The following is a 27,989-nucleotide window of genomic DNA, read 5'->3' as shown; positions in this document are numbered from 1 at the left end:
AATGTCCCAAGGAAACTGAGGAAAGTCATAGCTCAGCAGGATCCTGTGGAATCGCTGTGTGGACATGGGAGTGTCGGAGAGTGTTAATGTCAGGAGCATCCTGCACCTTCCTATTTGCCAGAGGACTCAGTGTGGGGGACGATTGGGGCACATAGCACAGAGAAGGTGGAGGGTGAACTGCTTCTCTCCTGATTACAAAGGTGAGATCAAAGCTACAATGACACGTACCCTGCCTGGCACCTCTCCTGCCCAAGGACCCAGCCTGTCTCTGCAGGACTTGCAGGAGGGCAGGACATGCCATGACATCACCAGCTCCACTAGAAATATGGGATAAAAGGAGTGGCTGAGATCTGCTGATCCCCTGCTCACTCCACTGCACCCACCCAGAGCCATGGCTCCCCGAGGCTGCGTCGTGGGTAAGGAGGACAGGACCCCATTCCCACCTGAGCCCATCTCCAATCTTAGCCACCACCAGGGCTCTCTCCCCACCCCAAACTACACCTCGTCCCTGTTCGCATGCCCAGCCAAATCTCCAGGCTTGAATTGCTCACAGCAATTCCCCATCCATAGCACCCAGATCAGCCCCATCCACAGCCCTGTTTCAGTCCCTGAACTGCTCAAAGCCCTGGTTCCACCCAATCTTCTTCTAAATGTCAGGTGCCAGTCATATCTGTTGCTGTCCACTCACCCCATCTTCACTTTCCCTTTCCCACAGCTGTCTTTGCCATTTTCTGCATCTCCAGGCTGCTCTGCTCAACACACGGAGCCCCAGGTGAGCCCAGGAGTGATTGGGAAGCTGGGGGAGGGGTACACCTTCCAGGGGACCCCAGGCTGGGACCCACCTGCCACCACCTTCTGGATCTCACCAGCTCTGTCTCCTCTAGTGGCCCCCATGACTCCTTACCTGATGCTGTGCCAGCCACACAAGAGATGTGGGGACAAGTTCTATGACCCCCTGCAGCACTGTTGCTATGATGATGCTGTTGTGCCCTTGGCCAGGACCCAGAGTTGTGGAAACTGCACCTTCAGAGTCTGCTTTGAGCAGTGCTGCCCCTGGACCTTCATGGTGAAGCTGATAAACCAGAACTGCGACTCAGCCCCGACCTCAGATGACAGGCTTTGTCGCAGGTGAGTCCTATCCCCTCCATGAGATTGTGAGTGCAGGGTAGCTGCATGCCTGTTCTGCCCTGGGTGGAGCCCCCACTCTCCTTGTCTCCCTGCCTCTGCCCCTGCCTCTATTCAAACCACCTCTCCCTTTCCCTATGCCTGTGTCTCCATCCATTTTTATTTCCCTCTCAGAATCTCACTTTCTCTTCCCTGCTGTCCTCTCCTCCTGGCTCTCCTGTGCTCCTTTCTGCCCATATTCAGTCTCGCCCCCATCTCTGGCCGTCTCTGTCCTGCTCAGTGTCTCTGTCTCACTATCTCCAGTGTCAGCTGATAGAACATCAGGGGAACGACGACTCCTGGATTCTCCTTCCTGGATAGGCCTGGAGAAAGAGGCTGGTGTTACCTGAGATCTGGGATGCCGAGTGGCTGTTTGGGGGCCGGAGAAACACACACTCAACTGCCCACTTCATTCTGTGACCTGTCTGAGGCCCACCCTGCAGCTGCCCTGAGGAGGCCCACACATCCCCTTCTAGAATTCTGGACAGCATGAGATGTGTGTGCTGATGGGGGCCCAGGGACTCTGAATGCTCATGATGACCCCTATGGCCAACATCAACCAGGCACCACCCCAAGGCTGGCTGGGGAACCCTTCACCCTTCTGTGAGATTTTCTATCACCTCAAGTTCTCTTCTATCCAGGAGCAAAGCACAGGATCTTAATAAATTTCTGTGTTTTATAAATTCATACTGTAGAATTCATGAATTAGAGAGCTTGGACGGTTGAAAGGGGTCACAAAGGGTGACCTGGGGCCCCTTCTCTCTGTCACCCAGAGGCATCCAGGCCTTTCCATTTGTTCTGTTCATGCACACACTTATTTTTTCTTTCTCCATTTATTTTTAAATTTATTATTTTGTTATTCGTGCTCGGTGACTAGGGCCCTGGCCTCCCCTGGGACAGGGGCCACCCTCCAACACCAGCCTCCACCACCCCATGGCTCCCTGAACCCAGTCCCAGCATCGGGAGCAGCCCAGGTGGGGTGGGGAGGAGGTGGGGATCTCGAGGGGGCTTCGGAGAGGCACTCCCTCTCCCACCAGTTCTGTGGCAGAACAGGATCCGGCTGTTTGTTCTCGATGTACATTAAGGAGATGCAGACAGACTGGGAAAGAACGGAGGTTCTTTCTGCAACCGGCTGTGGGGAGGAGGTCAGAGTAGCTTACACCAGACCAACTCAAAGCTACAAACTTCTGTTTCTGGTGCTTATATGCATTCTAAGCTCCCCGCCTATGTGCGGAGTGCCCCTGCAAGACAGCGTGTGTCATTCTTATCAATATCTAATCTTTAGTATCTAGGGTCTGGAAAGCTTTCTCCAGAGTCCTGGAAAGTTTCTTAATCTTAAATGGACCCCAGTGTGAGGAATATGTGGAAGAATGCTATTATTATTTGATCAGATTTTAGGGTCTGAGAAAACCCAGCTGGGGTTTTAATGGGCTTGTTTTCTCATTCCCGCCCTAGTCCCCAGGCACTAGTTTATCCAGTTCTATAATGTTTAAGGTATGCATTCATCAAAAATAAAGTTTAGTGGAAACTGACTCTTCTGGTCGCTAACAGAAAACTGACCTGCCACACACCCATCCCAGGCACGCATCCCCTGGGATCGTGGAAAACCCACTGGGCAGGTCCAGCGCCCAGAGATGCCACACTTAGTCTGACTTTGGGCCAAAGCTGGAGCCTGAGAGGGAGTAGGTGGGGTGGGGTGTGGAGGATGTGGGCTATGGAGGAGCCCTCGGGGTTGGAAGGAGGAAATAAAGGCCGGCCAAGGCACCTGAAGCACATTCTTCAGGCCCTGTGCCAGGGACAAACCCTCGTGCCAGGGACAAACCCTCGTGCCCAGTGCTGATGTGGAATAGATTGCAGGGAGGGGGCCACGCTGCTGCTTACTCAACCCAAAAGCAGGTTCCTTAGGGAGGATTCAGCCCTAGGGTCTCCACCAACCTGGATTCCCCGAAGTCAAAGAAGCCACCACCTTTCTGGGTCCTGTTTCTCAGGGCCAGGGGGTCTGCACGGGGCCCAGACCCGCGTCCCTGGGCCTCAGTCATCCGAGGCCAACCCAGGCTCCCAGACTGCCTGATGGCTTCCCGGGCCCGTTCGGACTCAAAGGGTTCCATCATCGCCCCACAGGTGGCAGCATCGCCTCAGTGGCCCCAGACGGGCCCAGTGGCCAGGTGTCCACACCTGCGGGAACTCTGGACCCAGCACATCACCATGGCAGCAATCTGGCATCACAGGGCAAACGCCCTGTCTCACAGGCCTACCCCTAGCTCAGGGCCTATCAGTGGGCGCATACCCTGTGCTAGGTGAGCTCTGCCCCGTCGTGCTACGATTCTGCAGGGCGTGAGAGCTGTGCAGACGCCTAGAGAGGAACAGACCCACACCACCTACGGGGCGGCTGCTTCCTCATCCTCCACAGTGAGCGTCCTAAACCTTCGCCCTGTCCACATGTGACTCTCCTTGCCTGCTCTCCCCCCACTACCCCATGAAATGATCTCATTTGGTCATTTAAGTGGAAAACTAAAAAGTTTTAAGTGACTCCCGGAGAGCAGGAGAAAGGCGGGTCTCCCGGCTGAGACCCCGCCCTGGACGCCCCCACGGAAGCCGCACAGCAGGATGTAGGTGCCCAAGGCACCGCGCGTGCGCCAAGAGGCCTCGCTCAGCCCCGCCCCTCTTAAACCTGGAATCCTCATGTGTCTGGGTCCTGCCCCATACGGGAGCCCTAGACCACTGGTCCAGATCCCCCACCTTCCCCCAACACGAAGTATTGACATCCAAGCATCACCTCATCTGGCACAAGAACCTGAAACACAGACCGCACCTTACACCGACGTGGTGAATCCCTCTTTGGATCTGAGCCCAACAAGCCCAGAGTCGGGGCTCTGGGTTCCCGCCCAAATGCCGCACATGCGCACAGAAGGCACCTGGCGTCTCTTCTAAGGTACGGGCATCTCAGGCATCCCAGAATCACTAGGTCTGATTTAAATAGCATCAAATAAATTGGAAAAGAATGAAAGTGCTATAAAGTTCGGCTGAAATTTTCAGAAGTTTTATTGGTTGTATCTGGTGGAGGGAGTGGGCGAGTCTTCTCTGAACACTCATGAGGATGAAGAACAGTCACCGAGGTGACGGTACCAAGTCACCGACCACCTCCCAGGGATCCTCTCATCCGGTCCTCACAGCAGCGCTGCATGGTTGGACCTCATCACCCACATTCCACCAAGAGGAAGCTGAAGCCTGAGGCCTTCATCCACTCATGTCCTCCAGACCCCTGGCACCCATCCTGGGCCCGACCCCATCATCCAGGCCTTGGACCTTCGACCTCGGTAGGGTCCCTGTCTCCTCCGTGAGCCGTCCTGGGCCTGAAGAGGTATCCAATAAACAAGAAAACAGAACAGAAGGAGCTGTGATGGAGTGGATCTTATGTAGTAAGAATAAAATTATTTTGAGAAATTTCTGGGTCATGTATTTACCCACAGAAAAGCAGAAGCAAACACACACATACACACAAACACACACACACAGGCTGTCATGTGTCCTCAGCACAAAGTGCCTTGAGCAAGACCATTGCTGGCCCCACCCTTAGCCTGACTGTGATCTTGCTGTGATCAGTGTGATCAGCTGTTGCCACACATCCCATCAGTGTGGCAACAGGTGTGGCCAGAGTGGGAACCAGCCCTTTTCTTCAGATTTGCTCTTTGTTTCTGAATAGCCACCGTCAGAACAGTCACCCTCCTAGAAGTCACTTGATTAAAAATTTCCTTTTGGATATTTAGGTTGACGTTCTATCAATCAGTTAAAGTATAAATGTATATTTATTATAAAAGTGTAAATTATGGCTCTAATTAATGATGATGGTGAATTTTACTAACTATAGCTACTAAAATATTCCAATAGATAAAAATAGTGCTAAAATGTACAGTTAATACAACAGTGATTACTTTAACATAAATCTTATAATTTTTGATCTAATGAATCTTCATAAAGTATACATGATCATGAAGCACATCAATAGAATTAATCCTAATATTTATAGCAATACTTGGTGTGCTATCTCTCATAAAAAATAAAATTGATAGTAAAAAAAAAAAAGAAAAAGAAAGAAATTGGCTGGGCGCGGTGGCTCACGCCTGTAATCCCAGCACTTTGGGAGGCTGAGGCAGGCGGATCACGAGGTCAGGAGATTGAGACCATTCTGGCTAACATGGCGAAACCCCATATCTACTAAAAATACAAAAAAGGAGCCAGGCGTGGGGGTGGGTGCCTGTAGTTCCAGCTACTCAGGAGCTGAGACAGGAGAATGGCATGAACCCAGGAGATGGAGCTTGCAGTGAGCCGAGATCATGCCACTGCACTCCAGCCTGGGCAACACAGCGAGACTCCGTCTCAAAAAATAATAATAAATAATAATAATAAACAAATAATAAATTAATAAAAATAATAATAAAGAAATGATGAAATTTAAAAATTTTGAGTTGTTTAATTTTCACTTAGGGCATGACTATCTGAAGTAATAAATTTTGTTTGGTCATTAATATGGGATGACCTATGTCTCCCCCTAAATTCATGTGTTGAAGTCCTAACCCCAGTATCTCAGAATATAACTGTATTTGGTGATAAGGTCTTCGAAAAGGTGATTATGGTAAAATGAGGTCATATGAGTGGGACCTAATCCAAGCTGACTGGTGTCCTTATAAGAAGAGGAGATTAGGGCACAGACGCACACACAGCGGCCATGTGAAGACACAGGGAGGATTTGGCCATGGATAAGCCAAGAGACAGACCCTCAGAAGAAACCATCCTGCCAACACCTTGATCTCATACTTCTGGCTTCCAGAACTGTGAGGAAATGAATTTCTCCTGTTCAAGCCACCCCTGTGGCGCCCCTGGTTATGGCAGTCCTGGCGGCTTAACACAGGCAGGAGGAAAATGAAGGACGCAAGAGTCAGAGAAAGGAAGAAAATCGAATGTAATTTCTCCTCATACAATTTTCAAAATTTCAATTACTTTAGGAAAACACTTTTTAGGAAATTATTCTGAACTGGGTGTTTGGCGTTTTATTCTAAACTAGGTGTTTAGTGACTAGATACTTTCTTTTCTTTCATAACACATAGTATCTGATTTTCTGGGAAACTTTCTATTTGACAAATGTGTGATCAGGGATCTCTACATGAATTCTCCACGGAAAGACTGATCTCATTGATCTAGAATTTGTGGTGGTTCTTGTGATTAGATACCTGAAGGAAATATTGCTCTTATGTGACATTAAAGAAGAAAAATGTGACACTTAGGACAAGTAAAAAGACGGCATGTGGTTCTATACGCTTGTCTGGGGCTTTTATTGTCTGTACCCTTTGGCCTTTTTGAGCTGCCAGCTTCTCCAGCTTCTCCAGCTTCTCATGAATTGCATCTAGGATATATGAGGCAAAAAAGAAAACTCAGGGAAACTCCCTGCTCTGCCATTTCTGTGGTCCCAAGGTCCTCACTTCGTCTGCCTTCTTACCCTACCTTTCTGAGTCTTCTTATGCTTGTTTTATAGCTGTACTGAGCAGGAGAGATATGGAAACATATGCCTACCTCATCTTTCTGGAAGCAGAATTCCACTCCTACTGAAGGGTTTTGGTAAGAACACATTTGCCAGATCAATAATTGCATACCAAGGATCAAACACTGTTTTGACTTGCCCCAATAAAGATACAACATCTGGCACAGCATCTGTGGTTGGGGCACAGTCTAGCTCTGGTTTTGAAAATTTACAAATACCTGCCCTTGTCTGTGATACAGTTTGGATGTGTGTCCCCTCCAACTCTCATGTTAAAGTGTGATCTCCAATGTTGGAGGTGAGGCCTGGGGAGGTGTTTTGGTCATGGGAGGAGATTCCTCACAAATGGCTTGGTGCCCTCCCCATAGTAATAAGTGAGTTCTCGCCCTGTTGGTTCGTGCAAGAGCTGGTGACAAGAGTCTGATATTTCTCTTGCTCCCTGTCTTGCCATGTGACATGCCTGCTCCTCCTTTGCCTTCTGCCATAATTGTAAGCTTCCTGAGGCCCTCACTAGAAGCAGATGCAGGCACCATGCTTCCTGTATACAGCTTATAGAATCACGAGCCAATTAAATCTCTTTTCTTTATAAATTACCCAGCCTTGGGTATTTCTTTATAGCAATGCAAATGGACTAATGTAGTCGCTTTATGAGGGGTCAGAACGTGAATTTCATGAGGACATGATGATGGTGCCCATTATCCCTGAATTTTTCACATCATGCAATTCACCTTCTGGGCCCCATATAGGGGAAGTGATTCTGGAAACTGTGGTTCCCACCTCAGAAGGGAGTGGGTGTTGGGGACAAGTTGATAATAGAAAGTCTAGCACAGTCCACCCCATTCAAAAATAAGCATCTATTGACACCCATTATAGACATTTTCAACTTCCAAATAAAGGCAGCAACAATACCATTTTCCAAGTAATGTGATGTAACTATCAGTTTAACCACCCAAAGGCTTTTAATCTCCAGAGAAGAGGGATTTGAAAATGCATTGTCCATCTCCCAGACGATTAACAACCTCTCTTACTATTTCATACTGTAAGTACCAAGAATCAAACAATATAAACCAATATTAGATAGAGGAATATGAAGGCATTGAGACAAACAGCAACAGAGTCAGTTAATATAGAAAATATATCCACATAGGCCGGGCATGTTGGCTCATGTCTGTAATCCCAGCACTTTGGGAGGCCAAGGCAGAAGGATCGCTTGAGTCCAGGAGTTCGAGACCAACCTGGGCAACACGGTGAAACCCCATCTCTCCAAAAAATAAAAAAAAATTAGCCAGGTGTGGTGGTACATGCCTGTAGTCCCAGCTACTCAGGGGGCTGAGGCGGGTGGATCACTTGAGCCTGGAAGCTAAAGGTGGCAGTAAGCCAAGATCACGCCTCTGCACTCCTGTCTGCATGACAGAGTGAGACCCTGTCTGAAAAAAAGAAAAAAATAAATAAAATATGTTCATCTCAAAGTGAGGAAGATTATATAAAAGTCTAACTTAGTCCTTGTTTCAGCAACTGGCCTTGAGGCTAAAGCTGGCATTTAAAAATTTCATCTTTCAAGCCAGACACAGAGGCACATGCTTGTAATTCCCACGACTCAGGTGGCTGAGGTAGGAGGCTCACTTGAGTTCCAGAGTTCAAGACCAGCCTGGGCAACATTGCAAAACTCCACCCGAAAAAAAATGTCTTTCACTATCCATTCTATAATCTCTTTGCTCTCAGCAAACACCTCATCTGATTGTGATTTTTATTTTTATTTTTTAATGACTATATTGTCTTCTCTTCATCCTTACATGAATCATCCTCTCCCTCTATCCCCGAAAAAAATCAATCATTCCATTGTTAGAATGCAGTTTAGGGTCTATAAACTCCAAAGTCAGTACATAATTAAAATTTATATTCGCACTTTGGGAGGCCGAGGTGGGCGGATCACGAGGTCATGAGATCGAGACCATCTTGGCCAACATGGTGAAACCCCGTCTCTACTAAAAATACAAAAATTAGCTGGGCATGGTGGCACGCGCCTGTAATCCCAGCTATTCGGGAGGCTGAGGCAGGAGAATTGCTTGAACCTGGGAGGCAGAGGCTTCAGTGAGCCGAGATCACGCCACTGCACTCCAGCCTGGGCGACAGAGCAAGACTCCAACTCAAAAAAAAAAAAAATTATATTCATTGGGACTTAGTCTTCAAGTTTTACATGCAATACCATTAGTTTATTTAAGTTCAGTTGATTCACTGTCTTTCTTTCTCCCTCCACGAACCAACCTCTTGCATCAGATGTTCTCCTTAACTTGCTTAGAGTGCTGCTGCCATTTTTTGAATTTTTTTCCATTTTATCACCTGAAACCTCATTTCCATCTTAAGTAGGCCTCGCATGCATTGTCTAAGTATCTCCCTAGTAATTCCCAACATTTTCTTGTCCCAGCTGAAGCCTAGTTCTCTCTTTAATAGAATTGTTTAACATCCCTGTCTTGTTGCAGATATGATTTCTCTGCAACTCCATATATAAAAAAGATAAGGTGAAAAGAGGCTATTGTGAGCAACTCAGTTTCCCTTGCCACTTCCCAGATTGGTAGTCCAACCCCTTCTGTGTGTCTATTCCCTCCAGCCATGCTATTCTTTATTTATTCTTGTGGCCTCCTTGTATATTCACAGAGGACTTTGCTTTGCTTTGCTTTTCTCTGGTTGTGATTTTTAACCTGGTGAAATTACCTACGTCTTCATTCTTGAGGTATATATGCCATTAGGAGTCTTTTCTGTAGTGAATTATTATAGTTTTCCCATGTTTTACTATGGGACACTGGAGTTCTAAGAGGCATCCCACAGAATGCCTTGTGTGAGTGGTACAGTTATACTCTCTTCTGCCTATTGTGTAGTAGCTACCCAATTCCCCCCTTGATAATCAGGACAATTTGCCACTTTTTGCCATCAGGCTTTACACGATTTCTTCTACCTTAGACTATATAACCATTCAATTACATCCAGGTTAATGGCTCCCACTTCCAAAGTCCATATCTCTGCAGTCAACAGCAAGAACATTCCCTGCCAAGGACTACTCCAGATTTTTGCATGCTTAATCCAAAGCAAAAATAAGACCTTTTGAATTAAGGGTGTTTATATCATTAATCTTCATCATATGTAATGTTGAGTTTTTTTTGTAAAGCAGATTCCTGGTTAAATTTTTTCAGAGCATCATATTCCTTCTGGTGCAACAATATATTATTTGCACCAATTTTACCTGTATAGCAACTACTTTTCATTCTTATCTTATAAAACTTATAATTTGGTAAAAAATATTCTCACCTTTCCTGAATTTCCTGTCGGTTCCTTGTAATATGTTCCATCTAGGTCATTCAACGGGTGAGTTTCATATTGATAAGGAGTTCAGGAAGGGAGGTATCAAAAGATAAAGTAAGTGCACTGGCATTTTCTCCTTGAGAGGTTGAGTAAGTCAACAATAGACTAGACCTATGGAATATGAGAAACAGCAGGCTGTCCCTACAAGGTAGGAGACTGTTGACAGCCATGCTGAGCCTAAGGAAAAGAAGACAGCCATGAACCATGTTCCGAATTAATTTGCCCCGACAGAAAATAGAGGCAGGGAAAACCAAGACACGGTACTCTGGAATGTGCATTTCCATGTCATTCTCTTGAATGGTACAGTCTAACTAGGTTCAGTCATTTTCTCAGTACAAATTCTGATTCTAGTGCTCTCTGGTTGCATCTACTTGGTGAGTTGCCCTGGGCATGTCATTTAGCTATCTCTATTTCATTTTTCATACCTCCCCTACAGTGCCATGGAGCCCTTGTGTCTCCCTCGTGGCCACACAGAATGTTCAGACAATGAGCTTAATCACTTGATTTCTACTACTTAAACAGACAACCCTTGAGATCAATTTGGAATGTTTTTTGCTCCACCAAGTATTACAGGACATTAGCAAAGATCTCAGCTAGGTGCCATTTATTTGAAAGCAAATCATACAAATATTTGAAAAGATTCAATTCTGGCAATTCTGGGGAGTCATCTCCATTTTACAGCTGCTTCTCTTTACTTGGGGAAGGTAAAAGTAAATTACACCTTCCCCAAGCATCTCAGGGAGACACTCAGGGGAATCCCCTCTGGCTTCCCTGACTATGTTTTATCAGTTAAGAAGTGCATGAACATTATTATGCATTGTGTAATGATATGGTTTCACTGTGTCCCCACCAAAATCTCATCTTGAATTGTAGCTCCAATAACTCCCACGTGTTGTAGGAGGGACCCGGTGAGAGAGAATTGAATCATTGGGGCAGTTCCACCATGTGAGACTTATTCTTGCGGTAGTGAATAAGTCTCACGAGATCTGATGGCTTTATAAGTGGTTTCCCCTTTCTCTTGGCTCTTTCTTTGCCTGCCACCGTGTAAGACATAACTTTGCTCTTCCTTCATCTTCCACCATGATTGTGAGGCCTCCCCAGCCATGTGGAACTGTGAGTCCATTAAACCCCTTTCCTTTATAAATTACCCTGGTATCAGCTATGTCTTTATTAGCAGCATGGGAACAGACTAATACGTGTAATATTGCTATTAGCATTTATCTAACAATGATATAGCTCTAAGCAGGTGTTCTGTGTTCTTACTACCCAGTATTTTCACTACAGTGAAGCTATATACCTGTTGATTCCCCATCTGGCCCATTGGAGCCAGATTTTTCCACCACTTGCAGGCTACACCTTGGCTCACTACAGGTCAATGTGCTTTTGTATTTTTCTCTAGCCATATACGGTTTCAAAGATGTAGGAGGAGGATAGGTGGAGAACTGGATTTAAATAAGGCTGTGGTTTTCCTAAATGAGTCTTACCAAACAGTGGAGAGACAAAGGCCAATGGAAATCAGCAGGCTGTAATTATAATGATTAAGCAAGGAATTTAAGGTAGATAAACAAGTGTTATGAAGGCCGTCTTGAATCAGAAGTCAGGCTGGTCGCGGTGGCTCATGCTTATAATCCCAGCACTTTGGGAGGCCAAGGCAGGTGGATTACTTGAGGTCAGGAGTTTGAGACATGTGCCTGTAATCACAGCTACTTGGGAGGATGAGGCAGGAGAATCACTTGAACCCAGGAGATAGAGGTTGCAGTGAGCCGGGATCAAGCCACTGAACTCCAGCCTGGGCAAGGGAGCCAGACTCCATCTCAAAAAAAAAAAAAAAAAATGGCCGGGAGCAGTGGCTCATGCCTGTAATCCCAGCACTTTGGAAGGCTGAGGCGGGTGGATCACGAGGTCAGGAGATCGAGATCATCTTGGCCAACATGGTAAAACCCTGTCTCTACTGAAATACAAAAAATTAGCTGGGTGTGGTGGTGCATGCTTGTAGTCCCGGCTGCTCGGGAGGCTGAGGCAGGAGAATCGCTTGAACCCAGGAGATGGAGGTTGCAGTGAGCTGAGATTGCGCCATAGCACTCCAGCCTGGTGACAGAGCAAGACGCTGTCAAAAACAAAACAAAACAAAACAAAAAAAAAACTGTCTTCAATCAGAAGTCACATAGGAAGAGATAAGAATTTAAAACATCTTGGAATTCACATTCCAAATGGCTTCAGTGGAACTGGGTTATTAAGAAAGAGGGCTAGAAACATAAAATGTACTAATGGACTCATCTAAATAAAGGAATAATTGTGGTTAACAAGGCAGGCTATTTCAATAAAAAACAATTGCCTGAATGGCCAAATCTGTTGCCTGGGCAACAGAGCAAGACTCTGTCTCAAAAAATAAAGCAAGCAAACAAAACAAGACCTACTCAAGCCCAATCCTATCTCTAAAACAATTCTGCACCCCTATTCTCTCCTGGCCAGTCTTCCTTATCTTCCTTCCTCCTTCCTAATCACCTTAATCTTAATCATGGTTAATCTTTAACAGCTGCTCCATCCTTTTCCCAACTGGTAAACTTCACCATATTCTTAGAATCCTAAACGAAGTTCCCCCCATTCCTATTTTTCTGAGAGTTTTTATCATGAATGGGTGTTAAATTTTGTCAGATGCTTCTTCAGCATCAATTGATGTGATCATGTTATTTTTCTTCTGTAGCATGTTAATATGGTGCATTACATTGATAGTGATTTTTGAAATATTCTGCCAGGCCTACATTCTAGAATAAAGCCTACATAGTCATGGTGTGTAATTATTTTTTATATTGCTGAATTCCATTTACAAATATTTTGTCAAGAATTTATTTTTCTTTTTTTTAAAAATGGAGTCTCCCTCTGTCGCCCCGGCTAGAGTGCAGTGATGTGATCTCGGCTCACTGCAACTTCCGCCTCTCGAGTTCAAGTAATTCTCCTGCCTCAGCCTTGTGAGTAGCTGGGATTACAGGTGTGCACCACCACACCCAGCTAATTTTTTGTATTTTCAGTAGAGATGAGGTTTCACCATGTTGGCCAGGCTAGTCTCAAACTCCTGACCTCAGGTGATCTGCCCGCCTTGGCCTCCCAAAGTGCTGGGATTACAGGCGTGAGCCACTGTGCCCAGCCAAGGATTTTTGCATGAGGGATATTCATCTATAGTTTTATTGCTTGGTTGTTGTCATTGTTCTTTGTCTTTTTATGGTTTTGGTAACAGAGTAATTTGATTTCGCAAAATAAATTGGGAAGTATTCCTTCCTATTCTATTCTCTGGATGAGATGGTACAGAACTGGTGTTAATTTCCCTTTAAACATTTGGTAGATCCTCAAGTTGACCATCTGGGCTTGGAGATTTCTTTTTTAGGAAATATTTTAAATTCTAAATTCAATTTCCTTAATAGTTATAAGGCTATTAAAATGATGTATTTCATATTGAGTGTGTTGTGCTCATTTGTGCTTTTAAATGGGTGGTCCATTTCATCTAAGTTGTCCAGTTGTGTAGAGTTATTCCAAGTTTTCCATTATTAGTCTTTTAGTGTCTGCAAAACCTATAGTGCTATCTCCTGTCTCATTATTGATATTGATAATTTGTGTCTTCTCTCTGTTTTTGATAGTTTTGCCAAAAATTTATAGATTATTGATATTTTGAAAGAATTAACTCTTTATTTCATTGATTTTCTATACTGTTTTTCTGTTTTCAATTTTCATGACCCCTGCTTTCCACTTGATTATTTCCTTCCTTCTCCTTGCTTTGGTTTATTTTGCTCTCTTATTTTTTTCTAGGTTCTTGCTGTGGGAGCTTAGATTATTAATTTTTCCTTTCCTTCCTTCCTTCTTTCCTTTTCTTTCCTTTTCTTTTCTTTTCTTTTCCTTTCTTTTCTTTTCTTCTTTCTTTCTCGGAGTTTCACTCTTGTCACCCAGGCTGGAGTGTAGTGGCACGATGCAACCTCCGCCTCTTGGGTTCAAGCAATTCTCCTGCCTCAGCCTCCCAAGTACCTGGGACTACAAGCACCCGCCACCATGCCCGGCTAATTTTTGTATTTTTGGTAGAGATGGGGTTTCACCATATTGGCCAGGCTGGTCTTGAACTCCTGATACCAGGTGATCCACCTGCCTTGGCCTCCCAAAGTGCTGGGATTACAGGCTTGAGCCACTGTGCCTTACTTGACTGTTCCTTTTTTCTAATACAACTATTTAGTGCAATAAGTTTCCCACTTAGCACTGCTTTATATATGTTCCACAAATTTTGATATATTGTATTTTCATTTCATTAAGTTAAATACACTTTTAAAAATCTTTGAGACTCATCTTTAAACCATGAGTTATTTAGAGTTGTGTTGCTTAGCTTCCAAGTGCTTGGAGATCTTTCTGTAATCGTTAGTTTGATCAAATTATGGTCAGAGAACTTACTCTGTTAAATTTCAAGATTTTAGAACTCGTTGAGGTTTGTTTTACGGCTCTAGATAGAAGTCAATTCTCCATTACCATTTACAATGACATCGAAAATAACAAATACCTAGAATTAAATCTAAAGAAAGGTGAGAGACCTCTACAAAACTGTGCTGAAAGATATTAGAGAAGACCTAAACAAATGGGAAACAAACCATATTTATGCTTTGGAAGACTCAATGTAATAAAGATGTCAGTGTTCCCCAAATTGATCTATATATTCAAGGCAGACTCAATAAATATTACAGCAAGATTTTGTATAAGTTAACAAAGTGATTCTAAAATTTATCAGAAAATGATGGCCAGGTGTGGTGGCTCACACCTGTAATCCTAGCACTTTGGGAGGCCATAGCAGGAGGATCACTTGAGCCCAGGAGTTCAAGACTAGCCTGGGCGACACAGTGACCCCCTGACTCTACTTGCACAAATTAAAAAAAAAAAAAAGATCAGAAAATGAAAATGACGAGATAGCCAATACAATATTGAAGAAACTAAACAAAGTTATAGGACTTACACTAACAGATCAGGAATTTTTATGAAATTATAATAATTTAGGGTGTGGTATTGCATAAGGTAAACAAATTTATCAATGGAAAAAAAACAGAGTTCAGACACAGATCCACACATCGACAATCAGTGATTTGTGACAAATGCACCACTACAACTCACCAGGCAGAGATTAGTCCTTTTAATAGATATCTATATGGGGGGAATGTATCTTGACCCTTATGTCACACCAAATGTGAAAATTAATTTGAAATGGTTTATAGACTTAAATGCAAAAGATTTCAAACTATAAAGCAGGATTTCCAAAAGCCAGTGTGAAGAGCATGGGAGCCCTCCTCCCAGCAAAACAACCATTTAACTGGTGAAAAAAATTTTTTTTATAAAAACAACTAATTAAGTCTCTGGAAATTGTCCTAAGGGCATACCGCAAACGAATAAATGTTTATTCAAGAAATTCTGTTAGCCAGGTGTGGTGGCTCAGGCCTGTAATCCCAACACGTTGGGAGGCTGAGGCAGGCAGATCACCTGAGGTCGGGAGTTCCAGACCAGCCTGACCAACATGGAGCAACCCCGTTTCTACTAAAAATACAAAATTAGCCGGGTGTGGTGGCGCATGCCTGTAATCCCAGCTACTTGGAAGGCTGAGGCAGGCAAATCCCTTGAACCGGGGAGGCAGAGGTTGCAGTGAGCCGAGATCATGCCACAGCACTCCACCCTGGTGACAGAGCGAGACTCAAAAAAAAAAAAAAAAGAAAAAAGAAAAAAAAAGAAATGCTACTCAATCTGTAAACAGCAGCAAGAGTCTGAGGGCCTTTAAGCCACAAATTACTCCTATTCCCCACATCCCCAGCCAACTCTGTGTAATTGAAGCTCTATTATGGTCAGTCACAGACAAGAAAATGGGACTCCACCTCTCCCCAGCTCCCAGCCTAGGGCTACAGTTTCAGTCCAGAAAGGGCAGTGCACCAGAAAGGGCAGTGCACCAGCATCTTTTATCCTGCTGTCTCCATGCTGCGGATGCTCTACATTAGTTAGAAATTGTGGCTTACAGCACCGGGGCTCCTTCTCCCATCCAGCCACTCCTCCTAGCATGGAAGTTCCACGCCAGGTTTAGCAGGTGAAGCACACTGGGCTTCATTGATCCTGCCTGAATTCACTCGTGGGGCAGAGGTTCCACGTAAGAAAGGGCAAACCGAGAAGACTAGCAGCTACCACCCCCTCCCAGTGTTCTGGCTGGAGAGGAAAGACATCGCCGCAGGAGAAGCTGCTGACACCAGCTTCAGTCCCTGGCACCAGCTCCAGTCCAGTGGCTCAGCGGTTCTGCCCGGGAGGAGAGGGAGGCCATGAGAACAGAGAGCTCCACAGGTCTCCCCAAAACTGGCTTTTCTTGAAACAGAGCGTGGAGAAGTTGATGCTTAATGACATTGAAAAAATAAAAAAGGAAATTTTGGTGCCGAAAAACCAAAAAAAAGGTTTGCAGTAGCAACAACAAAAAAAAGACAAGGCAGAAGCTTCACAGAGAAAATCAGAAAAAGAGATAACTAAGAAGGGCCCTCCTGGGGTCAGAGACAGCCTCAAACCCTGGCAACACTCTGTCTTGGCAAAGAAGCTAGACTTTAATCAGCCCACAGAATGATTTATGCATTGTGCTATAGGCCTATTAAAAAGAATAGAGCAATCAATTAACATCAGAGGAGTCTAACAGATGCAAGTGATACCAACAGAGGCAGACGAGCCAGAAGCTTCACAGAAACATCAAGGAAAGGACAGTGAAAAAGAGGCCAGCTTGTGCCATAACATAATTATCTGGAGTAGTTAGGGAGACAGTGCGCACGCTCAGGGCTGCACCCTCTGGAGATCACTAAGAAAGGTATAACTGTTCATATATAATTAAGTAATTATGTAATTATTACTTATATGCATTTTATATAGTTATTGCTTATATGTAATTGTGTAATTACTTATAAAAAACAGCATAATCCCTTATTTCTTACCCTTTCTTAACTGGTTTTAAAAGTCATGGCATGAAACAATATGTATGTAATTGTATTGCTGGGAAAAATAAAGAATCTGATTTTTAAATGGGCAAGAGGTCTGAATAGCCATGTATTAAAGGAAGACATACAAATAATCAAGGGATATATGAAAAAATGTTCAACAACACTTATCATCAGGGAAATGCAAATCGAAACCACATTGAGATGCCCCACTCCGGTTAAAATGGCTTTTATCAAAAAGACAAGGAATAACAGATGCTGGCAAGGATGCAGAGAAAGGGGAATGATCAGACACTGGAAATGCCCGTCCAGACCCAGATAGTAAAATTTACAAAACATTTAGAGAAGAATTAATACCAATCATTCACAAACTTTTCAAAAAAATCAAACAGAACTTTCTAATTTACTCTGAGGTATGTATTACCCTAACACCAAAATCAAAGATATCACAAGAAATAAAAAAGAAAAAACCATAGACCAACACCTCTTATGAATATAAATTCAAAAATCCTCAACAAAATATAGCAAACCAAATCTAGCAGCATATATAAAGAATGATATATCAGCCGGGCGCAGTGGCTCACATCTGTAATCCCAGCACTTTGGGAGGCCAAGGCGGGCGGATCACGGGGTCAGGAGATCAAGACCATCCTGGCCAACACGGTGAAACCCCGTCTCTACTAAAAATACAAAAAATTAGCTGGGCATGGTGGCACGTTCCTGTAGTCCCAGCTACTTGGGAGGCTGAGGCAGGAGAATTGTGTGAACCCGGGAGGTGGAGATTGCAGTGAGCCGAGATCGCACCACTGCACTCCAGCCTGGGAAACAGAGCGAGACTTCATTTAAAAAAAAAAAAAAAAAAAAAAAAAGATACATCATGACCAAGTGGGATTTATCCCGGGGATGCAAAGTTGGTTCAACATATGAAAATCAAAATCAATCAATATAGGCCGGGCGCGGTGGCTCACGCTTGTAATCCCAGCACTTTGGGAGGCCGAGGCGGGCGGATCACGAGGTCAGGAGATCGAGACCACGGTGAAACCCCATCTCTACTAAAAATACAAAAAATTAGCCGGGCGTGGTGGCGGGCGCCTGTAGTCCCAGCTACTCGGAGAGGCTGAGGCAGGAGAATGGCGTGAACCCGAGAGGCGGAGCTTGCAGTGAGCCGAGATTGCGCCACTGCACTCCAGCCTGGGCGACAGAGCGAGAGCGAGTCTCCGTCTTAAAAAAAAAAAAAAAAAAGAAAATCAATCAATATAATATACCATATTACTGAACTATAGGGGTAAGACACATAATTCTCTCAAATGATACTGAAAGAGCATTTGACAAAATCTACACTGTTTCATGATAAAATACAAAGAACAAACTAGGAATAGAAGAGAGCTTCCTCAACCTGTTAAAGAGCATCTACAATAAACTCATAGCTAACATCATACTTAATTGTGAAAGGTTGAATGCTCTCCCACTAACATCAGGAACAGGATAAGTATATCCACTCTTACCACTCTATTCAACACAGCTCTGGAGGTTCAAGCCAGGAAAGTTAGGCAAGAAGAGAAAATGCATTCAGATTGAGAAAGATGAAGTAAAATGGTTTCTATTTGCAAATGACATGATCTTGTGTGTTAAAAATCCTAAGGGCCAGGTACGGTAGCTCATGACTGTAATCACAGCATTTTGGGAGGCCAAGTGGGGAGAATCACTTGAGGCCAGGAGTTTCAAGCCAGCCTGGTCAACATAATGAGACCCCGTCTCTACAAAAACAAAAAATAAACAAAATTTAAAAATTAAAAGTACCTGAGGTGATAGATAGCATAATTAACTTGATTTAATCATTCAACAAGTTAAGCCTACATTAAATCATCACATTTTACCCAATGTGAATACACAATTATTCTTTGTCAATTTCCTAAAAAAATTCCTAGCAGAAAACATGGAGGTAAATCTTGATGACCTCAAGTTAGGTAGTATTTTCTTAGATATTACACCAAAAGCACAAGAGACAAAAGGAAAAATAGACCTCATCAAAAATTAAAAACCTACGCACTGCAAGCATCAAGGAAATGAAGACAATCCACATAATGAGAGAAGTGTTTGCAAACCATATATATGATAAGGGATGAGTATCCAGAATATATTTTAAAACTCTTACAACTATATAATAATAAAATAAGGAACCCAATTAAAACATGGAAAAAATCTGAGTAAACTTTTTTCAGAAAGGAATACAAATAGCCAATAGCACATGGAAAAGACATTCAGCATTGTTATTCACTAAGGAAATGCAAATTAAAACTACACAGAATATCATATGCACCCACCCAGATGACTGTAATAAACAGGAAAACAGAAAATAACAAAGATTGGAGAATCTGCAGAGAAATGTGAGCCCTCATACACTGCTGGTGGGAATGTAATTGATGCAGCTGTGTGGAAAACAGTTTGCCAATTCCTCAAAAAGTTAAACAGAATTACCATGTGGCGTAGCAATTCCACTCCTACATGTGCACCCTAAAATAAATGAAAACAGGTTCTCAAGCAAATATATGTATATGTGTGTTCATAACAGCACTATTCACAACAGCCCAAGTGTCCATCAACAGAAGAATGGATAAATGAATGCTGATACAGGGATACAATTGAATTTATTCAGTTGTAAAAAGGAATGAGATACTAATAAATTCTACAATGGGGATACACCTTGAAAACATTAAGCAAAGTAAAAAAAAAGAAAGTGACACAAAAGGTCACACATGATGTGATTCCATTTATATGAAATGTCCCAGATAGGTAAATCCATAGAGACAGAAAGCCGACTAGTGGTTGCCAAGGGTGAGGGTAGAGGGGAAAGGGAGGAACAGCTAAGTGGGCATGCAGTGGTCAGGTGCTGTGGAGCCAGGTGGCTCGGAGGTAAAAAGCAACTCTGGAAGACGACTGGGCTACTCTTCCTTCAACTTGAGAGAGAAAGGAAGAGAAGGAAGGAAAGGAGGGAAAAGACAGGGAGGGGAAGAGAGGAGAGTGGGGCAGTGGAGGTGGGGAGAGAGAGAGAGATGGTTGCCCAAAAAGAAGTTAGTGAACACAGCAGGCATTGCTCACCTTGATGGAATACACACAGCAAAACTCCGTCCACCACCTGGGCTGCCATTACTTGAGCACACTCCTGGGGTAGTCAGGCCTCATTCCTGGGACATGGAGCCTCACTACTGCCTGATGCTGAGAGCCCAGGGGCTCCAGACAGCACTGCTGGAAGCAGGGCCAGAAGCGCAGTTGGGGCCACAGAGCTGGGTCTTGTTCAAGGACAGGATGACCCCCTTATCACAGTTCCAAGAGATTGCAGATCTGGTCTCCACTCTGGAGTGTCAACTGGCACAACCACAGTCCAATATCTGGAAGAGTCAGGGCTGATGAGCTGGCAGGGGGCCTCTGGGAGTCCCCAACCCTATCCACAGTGCTATCTCCTCCCTCCTCTCTTCTCCTTCCACTCACCACACCCATTCTTATCTGTGGTCCCTTCTGAGTTTGAGCCCAGGAGTTCAAAAACAAAGATCAGCTGAAAAGCAGGAGAATGACTGATTCTGGGGTCACCGGATCATGATCATGGGGCACAAGATGATGTCTTTGAGCTTCTTTGGTTGCTGTAACAGCTCACAGTGGATTTTGGGACTGACTCTGGGTGCAGGTCCTGGGGACTGGGCTTGGCAGGTGAGGAAATGCAGGGAGGGCTCTGGAAAGGGTTAAGCTTCTGGAATTTGCAGGTGGGGACAGAGATTGCAATGCAGTCAGAGAGGACACAGGTGATTATGAGGTGGGAAACCAAGAATTAAATAGGGAAGAGAGAATTAAGTTTGAGGTTCAGAGGTACATCAGGGATAACAGTAGGCATTAGCTCAACTTGGGGCTGGGGATGGCTTACCGAAGATTCTGGGCACCATGGTTTAGGCTTCAGAGCAGCAGATGAGAGAGCAGCAGTGGAAATGGGTCAGTGACTTTACACAGGAACTTGTATAGGGTATGAACTTACCCATATTTAGGGAGGTGCCCAGAAGGAGTGGTTTCTTAAAAAGGATGGGGCATGAAAAGCCAGAGAAAGCATAACAAAATAAAAGCATCAACGGATTAGTAGGATGCTACCGGACCTGTTACAGGGCTGTCATATTCTCAGACCGCTCAAAACCTCAGGGCATGAAGGACATTTTCTCCAGTATTCACTGTGAGAACCTGATAGCGTTCCCGGGAGTAAAACTCTTAGAAAAGTGCAGAGGCTCCCCTTAGACTGGGCCCCCTGGAGTTTTTAATTCTCAGATTGGTCCACCCTGAGCCTCCAGGAATTCATTCATTAGACTTCATGTTTTCCTGTCCCGGTACTGGTTCCCACAGGGGTTTCTGGTCATGGGTTTCTGTTGCAATAGTTTCGATTCTCTGTATCCACCTGCCTGTGTCAATAAATCTTAGGACAGTGGTTTGCCCTGTGATCCCACTCCTCTAATAGATATAAAAAGAATTGTTACTTGTTTCTTTGTTCAGTATTCACTTTCTGTTAAGATAGAGTAATGAGTTCCAAGTTTCTTACATGCTTGACTGGAAACTGGGAGTCCCAGAGAACATTTCTTTAGAGATGAGGTCTCACTATGTTGCCCAGGTTAGACTTGAACTCTTGGGCTCAAGTGATCCTCCCACATCAGCCTCCTGAGTATCTGGGATTATAAGCATGTGCCACTGTGCCCAGCTCAAAAACCTATTTTTAATAATGTTCATCCTCTGCAAGCTGAGACTTTCTTTATGACCCAACATCTGTGTGGGGCTCCCAGTTTACATGACATTCACAAACACATTGACTTTCCCGGATGCTTATACGTCATCATTTTATTGTGCTTAAAGAGGAAACTGTAGCTCAGAGAGCTTAAGTACGTTTTGAAATGCCACAACTAGTAATGGTGAACCTGGGTCCCTAAAGTCACGAGAGAGAATTATGAGAGTATGATAGGAAATTTCAAAGGTACTGAAGGCAGAAGCTGCTAATAGCATTGGTCTCTGAGGAGTGCAAACAAGAAAATGAGGGGGGAGGTAAAAGGAGGGGAAGGAGATTTTTATTTTTAATTTTCAAAAACCATGTGCTGAAAGTTTTATGCTTTGCATGCATATCTCTAATCATTTAGGGTGAATTCGGGTTGGGCAAATATCTAGGAGAGTGACCAATGGCAGGGCAAGACAATGAGAGAGGTAAGCATGAGTCCTATGGGATGCATAGAGTGCTTAATTCTCTGTAAGTGAGGGAAGTTGGAAGCAGGGTGGGAAGATGGGGAGAAGGAGAAACCCTGAAGGGAACTAAGTTACTGGGAGCAGGTGCTGGTAGGTGAGTCATGCTGTGGAAGCCTGTTTGCGGTGTTTCAAGGAGTGACTCTTTGGTTGGATGAAAAAGGGACGCCATGGGTATAGGTAGAGAAGGTGCTGGAAGGGAAGGCAGGCCCAGGTAGCGAAGGGCCCTGTGGGACAAGCTGGGAGCCTGGGTTTCATCCTAGAGGTAATGGGGAGTCATTCCGTAATTTTTTTGTTTTTTTCTTTTCTTTTTTTTTGAGACAGAGTTTTGCTTTTGTTGGCCAGGCTGGAGTGCAATGGCGCCATCTCAGCTTATCACAACCTCCGCCTCCCAGGCTCAAGCAATTCTCCTGCCTCAGTCTCCCGAGTAGCCGGGATTACAGACGTGCACCACCACACCCAGCTAATTTTTTTGTTTTTTGGGGGTTTTTTTTGTATTTTTAGTAGAGATGCGGTTTCTCCATGTTGATCAGGCTGGTCTTGAACTCCCAACCTCAGGTGATCCACCCTCCTCGGCCTCCCAAAGTGCTGGGATTACAGGCGTGAGCCACCACGCCTGGCCATCATTCAATAATTTTAAGCAGTGAAACTCATGACCAGGTTTGCATTCTTCTAAAACCAGGCCCCTGGAAGATCCTGGTGTGTCTTCCCAGACACCTGGGACTATCACAGTCACCACTGCAGCAGGGCAGCGTTTTCCGGCACACTATTATCACCTTGCTCATGTGTTTATTTACTTTGCAAAAATATTGGTTTGTTGGTGTCAGAGACAATTCTCCATGGATCTCTTGCATTTTTGCCAGCCTGGCAGTGAGGCACTGACTGTCCTTTTGTTCCACACTCTTTTCAAGGATGTTTGTGTAGTGAACTGCCTTGGAAGATAGAGGTGAGGTAAGGTTTCCGTTTAGAGCAAACAATAGGTGTTTACTGTCCTGTATAATAATGATACTCTCTTCCTCCAGGTCATTTAGGCTCTGATAAAACCCTAATAATTTAGACTCTGGTAAAATGCTTTCTCTTAATGGCAGAGCTTGTTAAGAAGAACAGAATATTCTGGTGTGTTCTGCAATGGTTACTTTCCCCCTTCCCACTTCATGCCAGAGCATGAAGGAGATTTTTCTCCCATATTCACTGTGAGAACCTGATAGGGTTCCTGGAGGAAAACTCTTAGAAAAGTGCAGAGGCTCCCCTTAGACTGGGCCCCCTGGAATTTTTAATTCTCAGATTGGTCCACCCTGAGCCTCCAGTAATTCATTCATCAGACTTCATGTTTTCCTATCCCGGTACTGGTTCCCACAGGGGTTTCTGGTCATGGGTTTCTGTTGCAGTAGTTTTGATTCTCTGTATCCACCTGCCTGTCTCTCGAAATCTTAAGGGCAGTGGTTTGCCCTGTGATCCCACTCCTCTAATGGATGTAAGAAGAATTGTTAATTTTCTCTTTGTTCAGTATTCACTTTCTGTAAGATGGAGTGATGAGTTCCAAGCCTCTTACATGCTTGACTGGAAGCTGGGAGTCCCAGAGAACATTTCTTTAGAGATGAGGTCTCACTATGTTGCCCAGGTTAGACTTGAACTCTTGGGCTCAAGTGATCCTCCCACATCAGCCTCCTGAGTATCTGGGATTATAGGCATCTGCCATAGCACCCAGCTCAAAAACCTACTTGTAATAATATTCATCCTTTGGAAGCTGAAACTTTGTTTATGACCCAACATATGATCAATTTAGCATCAATGTCCTATGTAGACTTGAAAAAAATGTATGTTCTGCCACTGTTGAGAGAGAGTGATTTATATATGTGTATATATAAAATTAGGCCAGGTGCGGTGGCTCACACCTGTAATCTCAGCACTGTGGGAGTCCAAGGTGGACAGATCACCTGAGGTCAGGTGTTCAAGACCAGCCTGGCCAATATGGTGAAACCCAGTCTCTACTAAAAATACAAAAATTAGCTGGGTGTGGTGGTGGGCGCCTGTAATCCCAGCTACTCGGGAGGCTGAGGCAGGAGAATCACTTGAACCTGGAAGGCAGAGGCTACAGTGAGCTGAGACGGTGCCACTGCACTCCAGCCTGGGATATTGAGCGAGACTTCAACTTAAAAAAAAAAAAAAAAATTCTTGCATTTCTATACACTAACAATGAACAAGCCAAAAAGGAAATTAAGAAAACTACCTCGTTTATAATACCATCAAAAAGAATAAAGTGCTTCAGGCCAGGCATGGTGGCTCACGCCTGTAATCCCAGCACTTTGGCAGGCTGAGGAAGGTGGATCACTTGAGGTCAGAAGTTCAAGACCAACCTGGTCAACATGGTGAAACCCTGTCTCTACTAAAAATACGAAAATTAGCCGGGCATGGTGACGCTCGCCTGTAATCCCAGCTACTCGAGAGGCTGAGGCAAGAGAATTGCTTGAACCTGGGAGGCAGAGGTTACAGTGAGCCAAGATCGTGCCACTGCACACCAGCCTGGGCCACAGAGCAAGACTCTGTCTCAAAAAAGAATAAAATAATTCAGAATAAACTTAACCAAGAGAGCAAATGACGTGTATAGTGCAAACTATAAAACACTGTTGAAAAAAAGTAATGAAGACACAAATAAAAGGAAAGACAGTCTGTGTTCATGGGTTGGAAGATTTAATATTGTAACAATGTCCATACTACCCAAAGTGATCTACAGCTTCAAAGCAATCTCTCTCAAAAACTCAATGACAATTTTGCAGAGATGGAAAAAATCCTAAAATTCACATGGACTCTTAAGGGACCCTGAATAGACAAAATAATTTTGAAAAATAAAGAACAGGCCGGGCACGGTGGCTCACGCTTGTAATCCCAGCACTTTGGGAGGCTGAGGCAGGCAGATCGTGAGGTCAGGAGATCGAGACCATCTTGGCTAACACAGTGAAACCCAGTCTCTACTAAAAAAAAATACAAAAAATTAGCTGGGCATGGTGGGGGCTGCATGTAGTCCCAGCTACTCGGGAAGCTGAGGCAGAAGAATGGCGTGAACCCAGAAGGCGGAGTTTGCAGTGAGCCGAGATCGCGCCACTGCACTCCAGCCCGGGCGACAGAGCGAGACTCCGTCTCAAAAAAAAAAAAGAATGAAGTTGGACCCTTATCTCTAACCATACACAAAAATTAGTTCAAAAAACTAATGAGATCCAAGGCCTAAATGCAAAAGTTAAAACTATAAAGCTCTTAGAAGAATACATAGGGAGAAAGCTTCCTGACATTGGACTGGGCAGATTTCTTGGAAGTGACACCAAAAGTCCAGGCAAAATAGTAAACACCAATAAATCGAACTACATCAAAGTCAGAAAGAAGAACAAACTTCAGGGCCATGTGTTGTGGGCATTTACCATGCCCCACAGGAATAGCCACGAACTTGATGATTCATTTTTAGGCAACAGATCTGGTTCCTTGGTTAACCACTCTGGTTTCTTTAGCTTCCTTCCTTCCTGGAGGTTTTCCTGTTCCATTGTTAAGTGGGGCCAACTCCAAAAAGAAATTAGGGCAATCCCTGCTAGAGTATCTATCACTTTAATAGATTTCCTACTCCTACCAATTACTCAGGACTCAGATTCTTTGAGAAAGTTTCTCCTCCTTCCGAGACAAAATTCTGCACATTAATATGTCTTATGCTACCTGCTGTTGCACATATCATTACTTGAAATGATACATTAATTTGCATAATTTGCTCATTTCTGTGTCTTCTGCTCTAGGCCGTGAGCTCCAGGGTGAAAGACTGAAGGCTCTTCCTCCAAGATCAGGAATGAGACAAACAGAGCTGCTTCTACGACTGCTATTTAACATTGTACTGGGGGTGCTAGCCAGAACCTTTAGGAAAAAGAAAAAAAAAGAAAAGAAAAGAATTAAAAGCATCCAGAGAAACAAGGAGGAGGAAGAAGAGGAGGAGGAGGTGGAACTGATGATAAAAACCCATCCACGAATTTAAATGTGACATCTGCAGCAGGTTCAAATCTCTCAGCTATAAGACAAACGGAATACTTCGTAAGGATTATCACCTATTATGCACAGAGAGCTGAAATCCATTACTGAAACTCTCTTGGTGAGCCACCTGTTGGGTCCAGGGATGCACTAGTAGACACAGGAGTTGAAACAAAAAAAGTCTGGCATATTCTTTGGATGACTGGCAGAGTGTGACACCAATATGGTACCAAGCCCTACTATCATTACAAGGACTTCATGACCAAAAAAATAATAATAATAGGGAATTGTTTTGATGGTTAAAAAAATTAAAATCATCCAAATTGGAAAGGAAGGGGTAAAAGCATCTCTATTCACAGAAACATAATCTTATATATAGAAAACACTAAAGCTTCCACACACACACACCCCAAATAAAACACCTGTTAGAATTAACAAACAAGGCCAGGTGCAGTGGCTCACGCCTGTAATCCCAGCACTTTGAGAGGTCGAGGCGAGTGAATCACCTGAGGTCAAGGGTTCAAGACCGGTCTGGCCAACATGGTAAAACCCCATCTCTACTAAATACAAAAAATTAGCGGTGTGTGGTGGTACGCACCCGTAATCAAAGCTACTCAGGAGGTGGAGGCAGGAGAATCGCTTGAACCTGGGAGACGGAGGTTGCAGTGAGCCGAGACTGCACCACTGCACTCCAGCCTGGGCAACAGAGTGAGAGTCTGTCTCAAAAAAAAAAAAAAAAAAAAAAAAAAAGAATTAACAAAAAATTCAGCAAAGTTGCAAAGTGTGAAATTGACACACAAAACTCTATTGCATTTCTACACACTAACAAACCGTGAGCAACACAGTGACCTCACCCTGTGTCACAGGGCCAGGTACACAGAGGTACTGAGTAAACATTTTATTTTTCGTTAAGTGGATAAATAAACCCAAAACCTATGATTTACCACCGCTCTCCTGTAACCTCTCTCTAAAAGCAGAAAGAGATACCTCCATGTGGGACTTTGTGGTGCTTTGGGCAAAACTAATGCTGGCACTAGTGTGGATGCATCAGCAAATGCTGGACTTCTCATGCTGGGGGTTCTCCAGATGCCCTCCTTGGGCTCGTTTCTTCCATGGAGATAAAAGAGAACAGGGTTTTTTGGGGTTTTGGTTTTGGGTTTTTTTTTTTTTTTTTTTTTTTTTTTTTTTTTTTTTTTTTCAGAGACAAGGTCTCAACTCTGTTCCCCAGGCTGGATGAACCTGGGCTCAAGCAATCATCTGGCCTCTGCCTCCAGAGTAGCTGGGACTACAGGCATGCACCACCACCACAGCCAGCTGTTTGTTTGTTTTTTTAAATAAATCCTTTCTATAATAAACATAGTCCCCGTGACAGCCAGCGCTTCTCAATGTTGTCAACTAAGGGCTCAAATACGAGCCCCATCCAGCCACTCATCTCACATACTGCATGAATCCATTTATACAAAATATCCAGAAGAGACAAATTCGTAGAGATAGAAGACTAGTGGTTGCTGGAGGCCGAGAGAAGGAGAAAATGAGGCGTCACACCTTCATGGATACACAGTTCCTTTAGGATGATGCAATTGTTTGGTAATAGTTGCACAACATTGCGAAAGCACTCACTGCCTCGGAATTGTACATTTTGAGAAACTTAATTTGACGTTATGTGAATTTTACCCCAAAAAAATACCATTCTGGACGTAAGG

General features: G+C 44.1%; 2 protein-coding genes across 3 annotated transcripts in view; one reads left to right on the top strand and one right to left on the bottom strand.

Annotated features, from left to right (window-relative positions):
- IGFL4 (IGF like family member 4) overlaps nucleotides 1-27,989 on the bottom strand; it is a 199,082-nt gene that overhangs the window by 138,818 nt on the left and 32,275 nt on the right. The gene's annotated exons all lie outside the window — the stretch shown is intronic.
- IGFL1 (IGF like family member 1) lies at nucleotides 79-26,139 on the top strand. Of its 2 annotated transcripts, none has more exons than XM_063620869.1 (4): nucleotides 79-416; nucleotides 716-772; nucleotides 885-1,128; nucleotides 26,061-26,139. In XM_063620869.1, the coding sequence occupies exons 1-4, from the start codon at nucleotides 392-394 to the stop codon at nucleotides 26,065-26,067; spliced, it is 333 nt and encodes a 110-aa protein (XP_063476939.1). In that variant the 5' UTR covers nucleotides 79-391; the 3' UTR covers nucleotides 26,068-26,139. The 2 variants fall into 2 exon arrangements, with proteins under 2 accessions (XP_063476939.1, XP_055105424.1); XM_055249449.2 differs by lacking the exon at nucleotides 26,061-26,139 and adding an exon at nucleotides 1,429-1,847.

This window comes from Symphalangus syndactylus, chromosome 17 (assembly GCF_028878055.3).
Source record: "Symphalangus syndactylus isolate Jambi chromosome 17, NHGRI_mSymSyn1-v2.1_pri, whole genome shotgun sequence".
NCBI lineage: Eukaryota > Metazoa > Chordata > Mammalia > Primates > Hylobatidae > Symphalangus > Symphalangus syndactylus.
The sequence above is the reverse complement of the archived record's forward strand: the minus strand, read 5'-3'. Positions and strand labels throughout refer to the sequence as shown.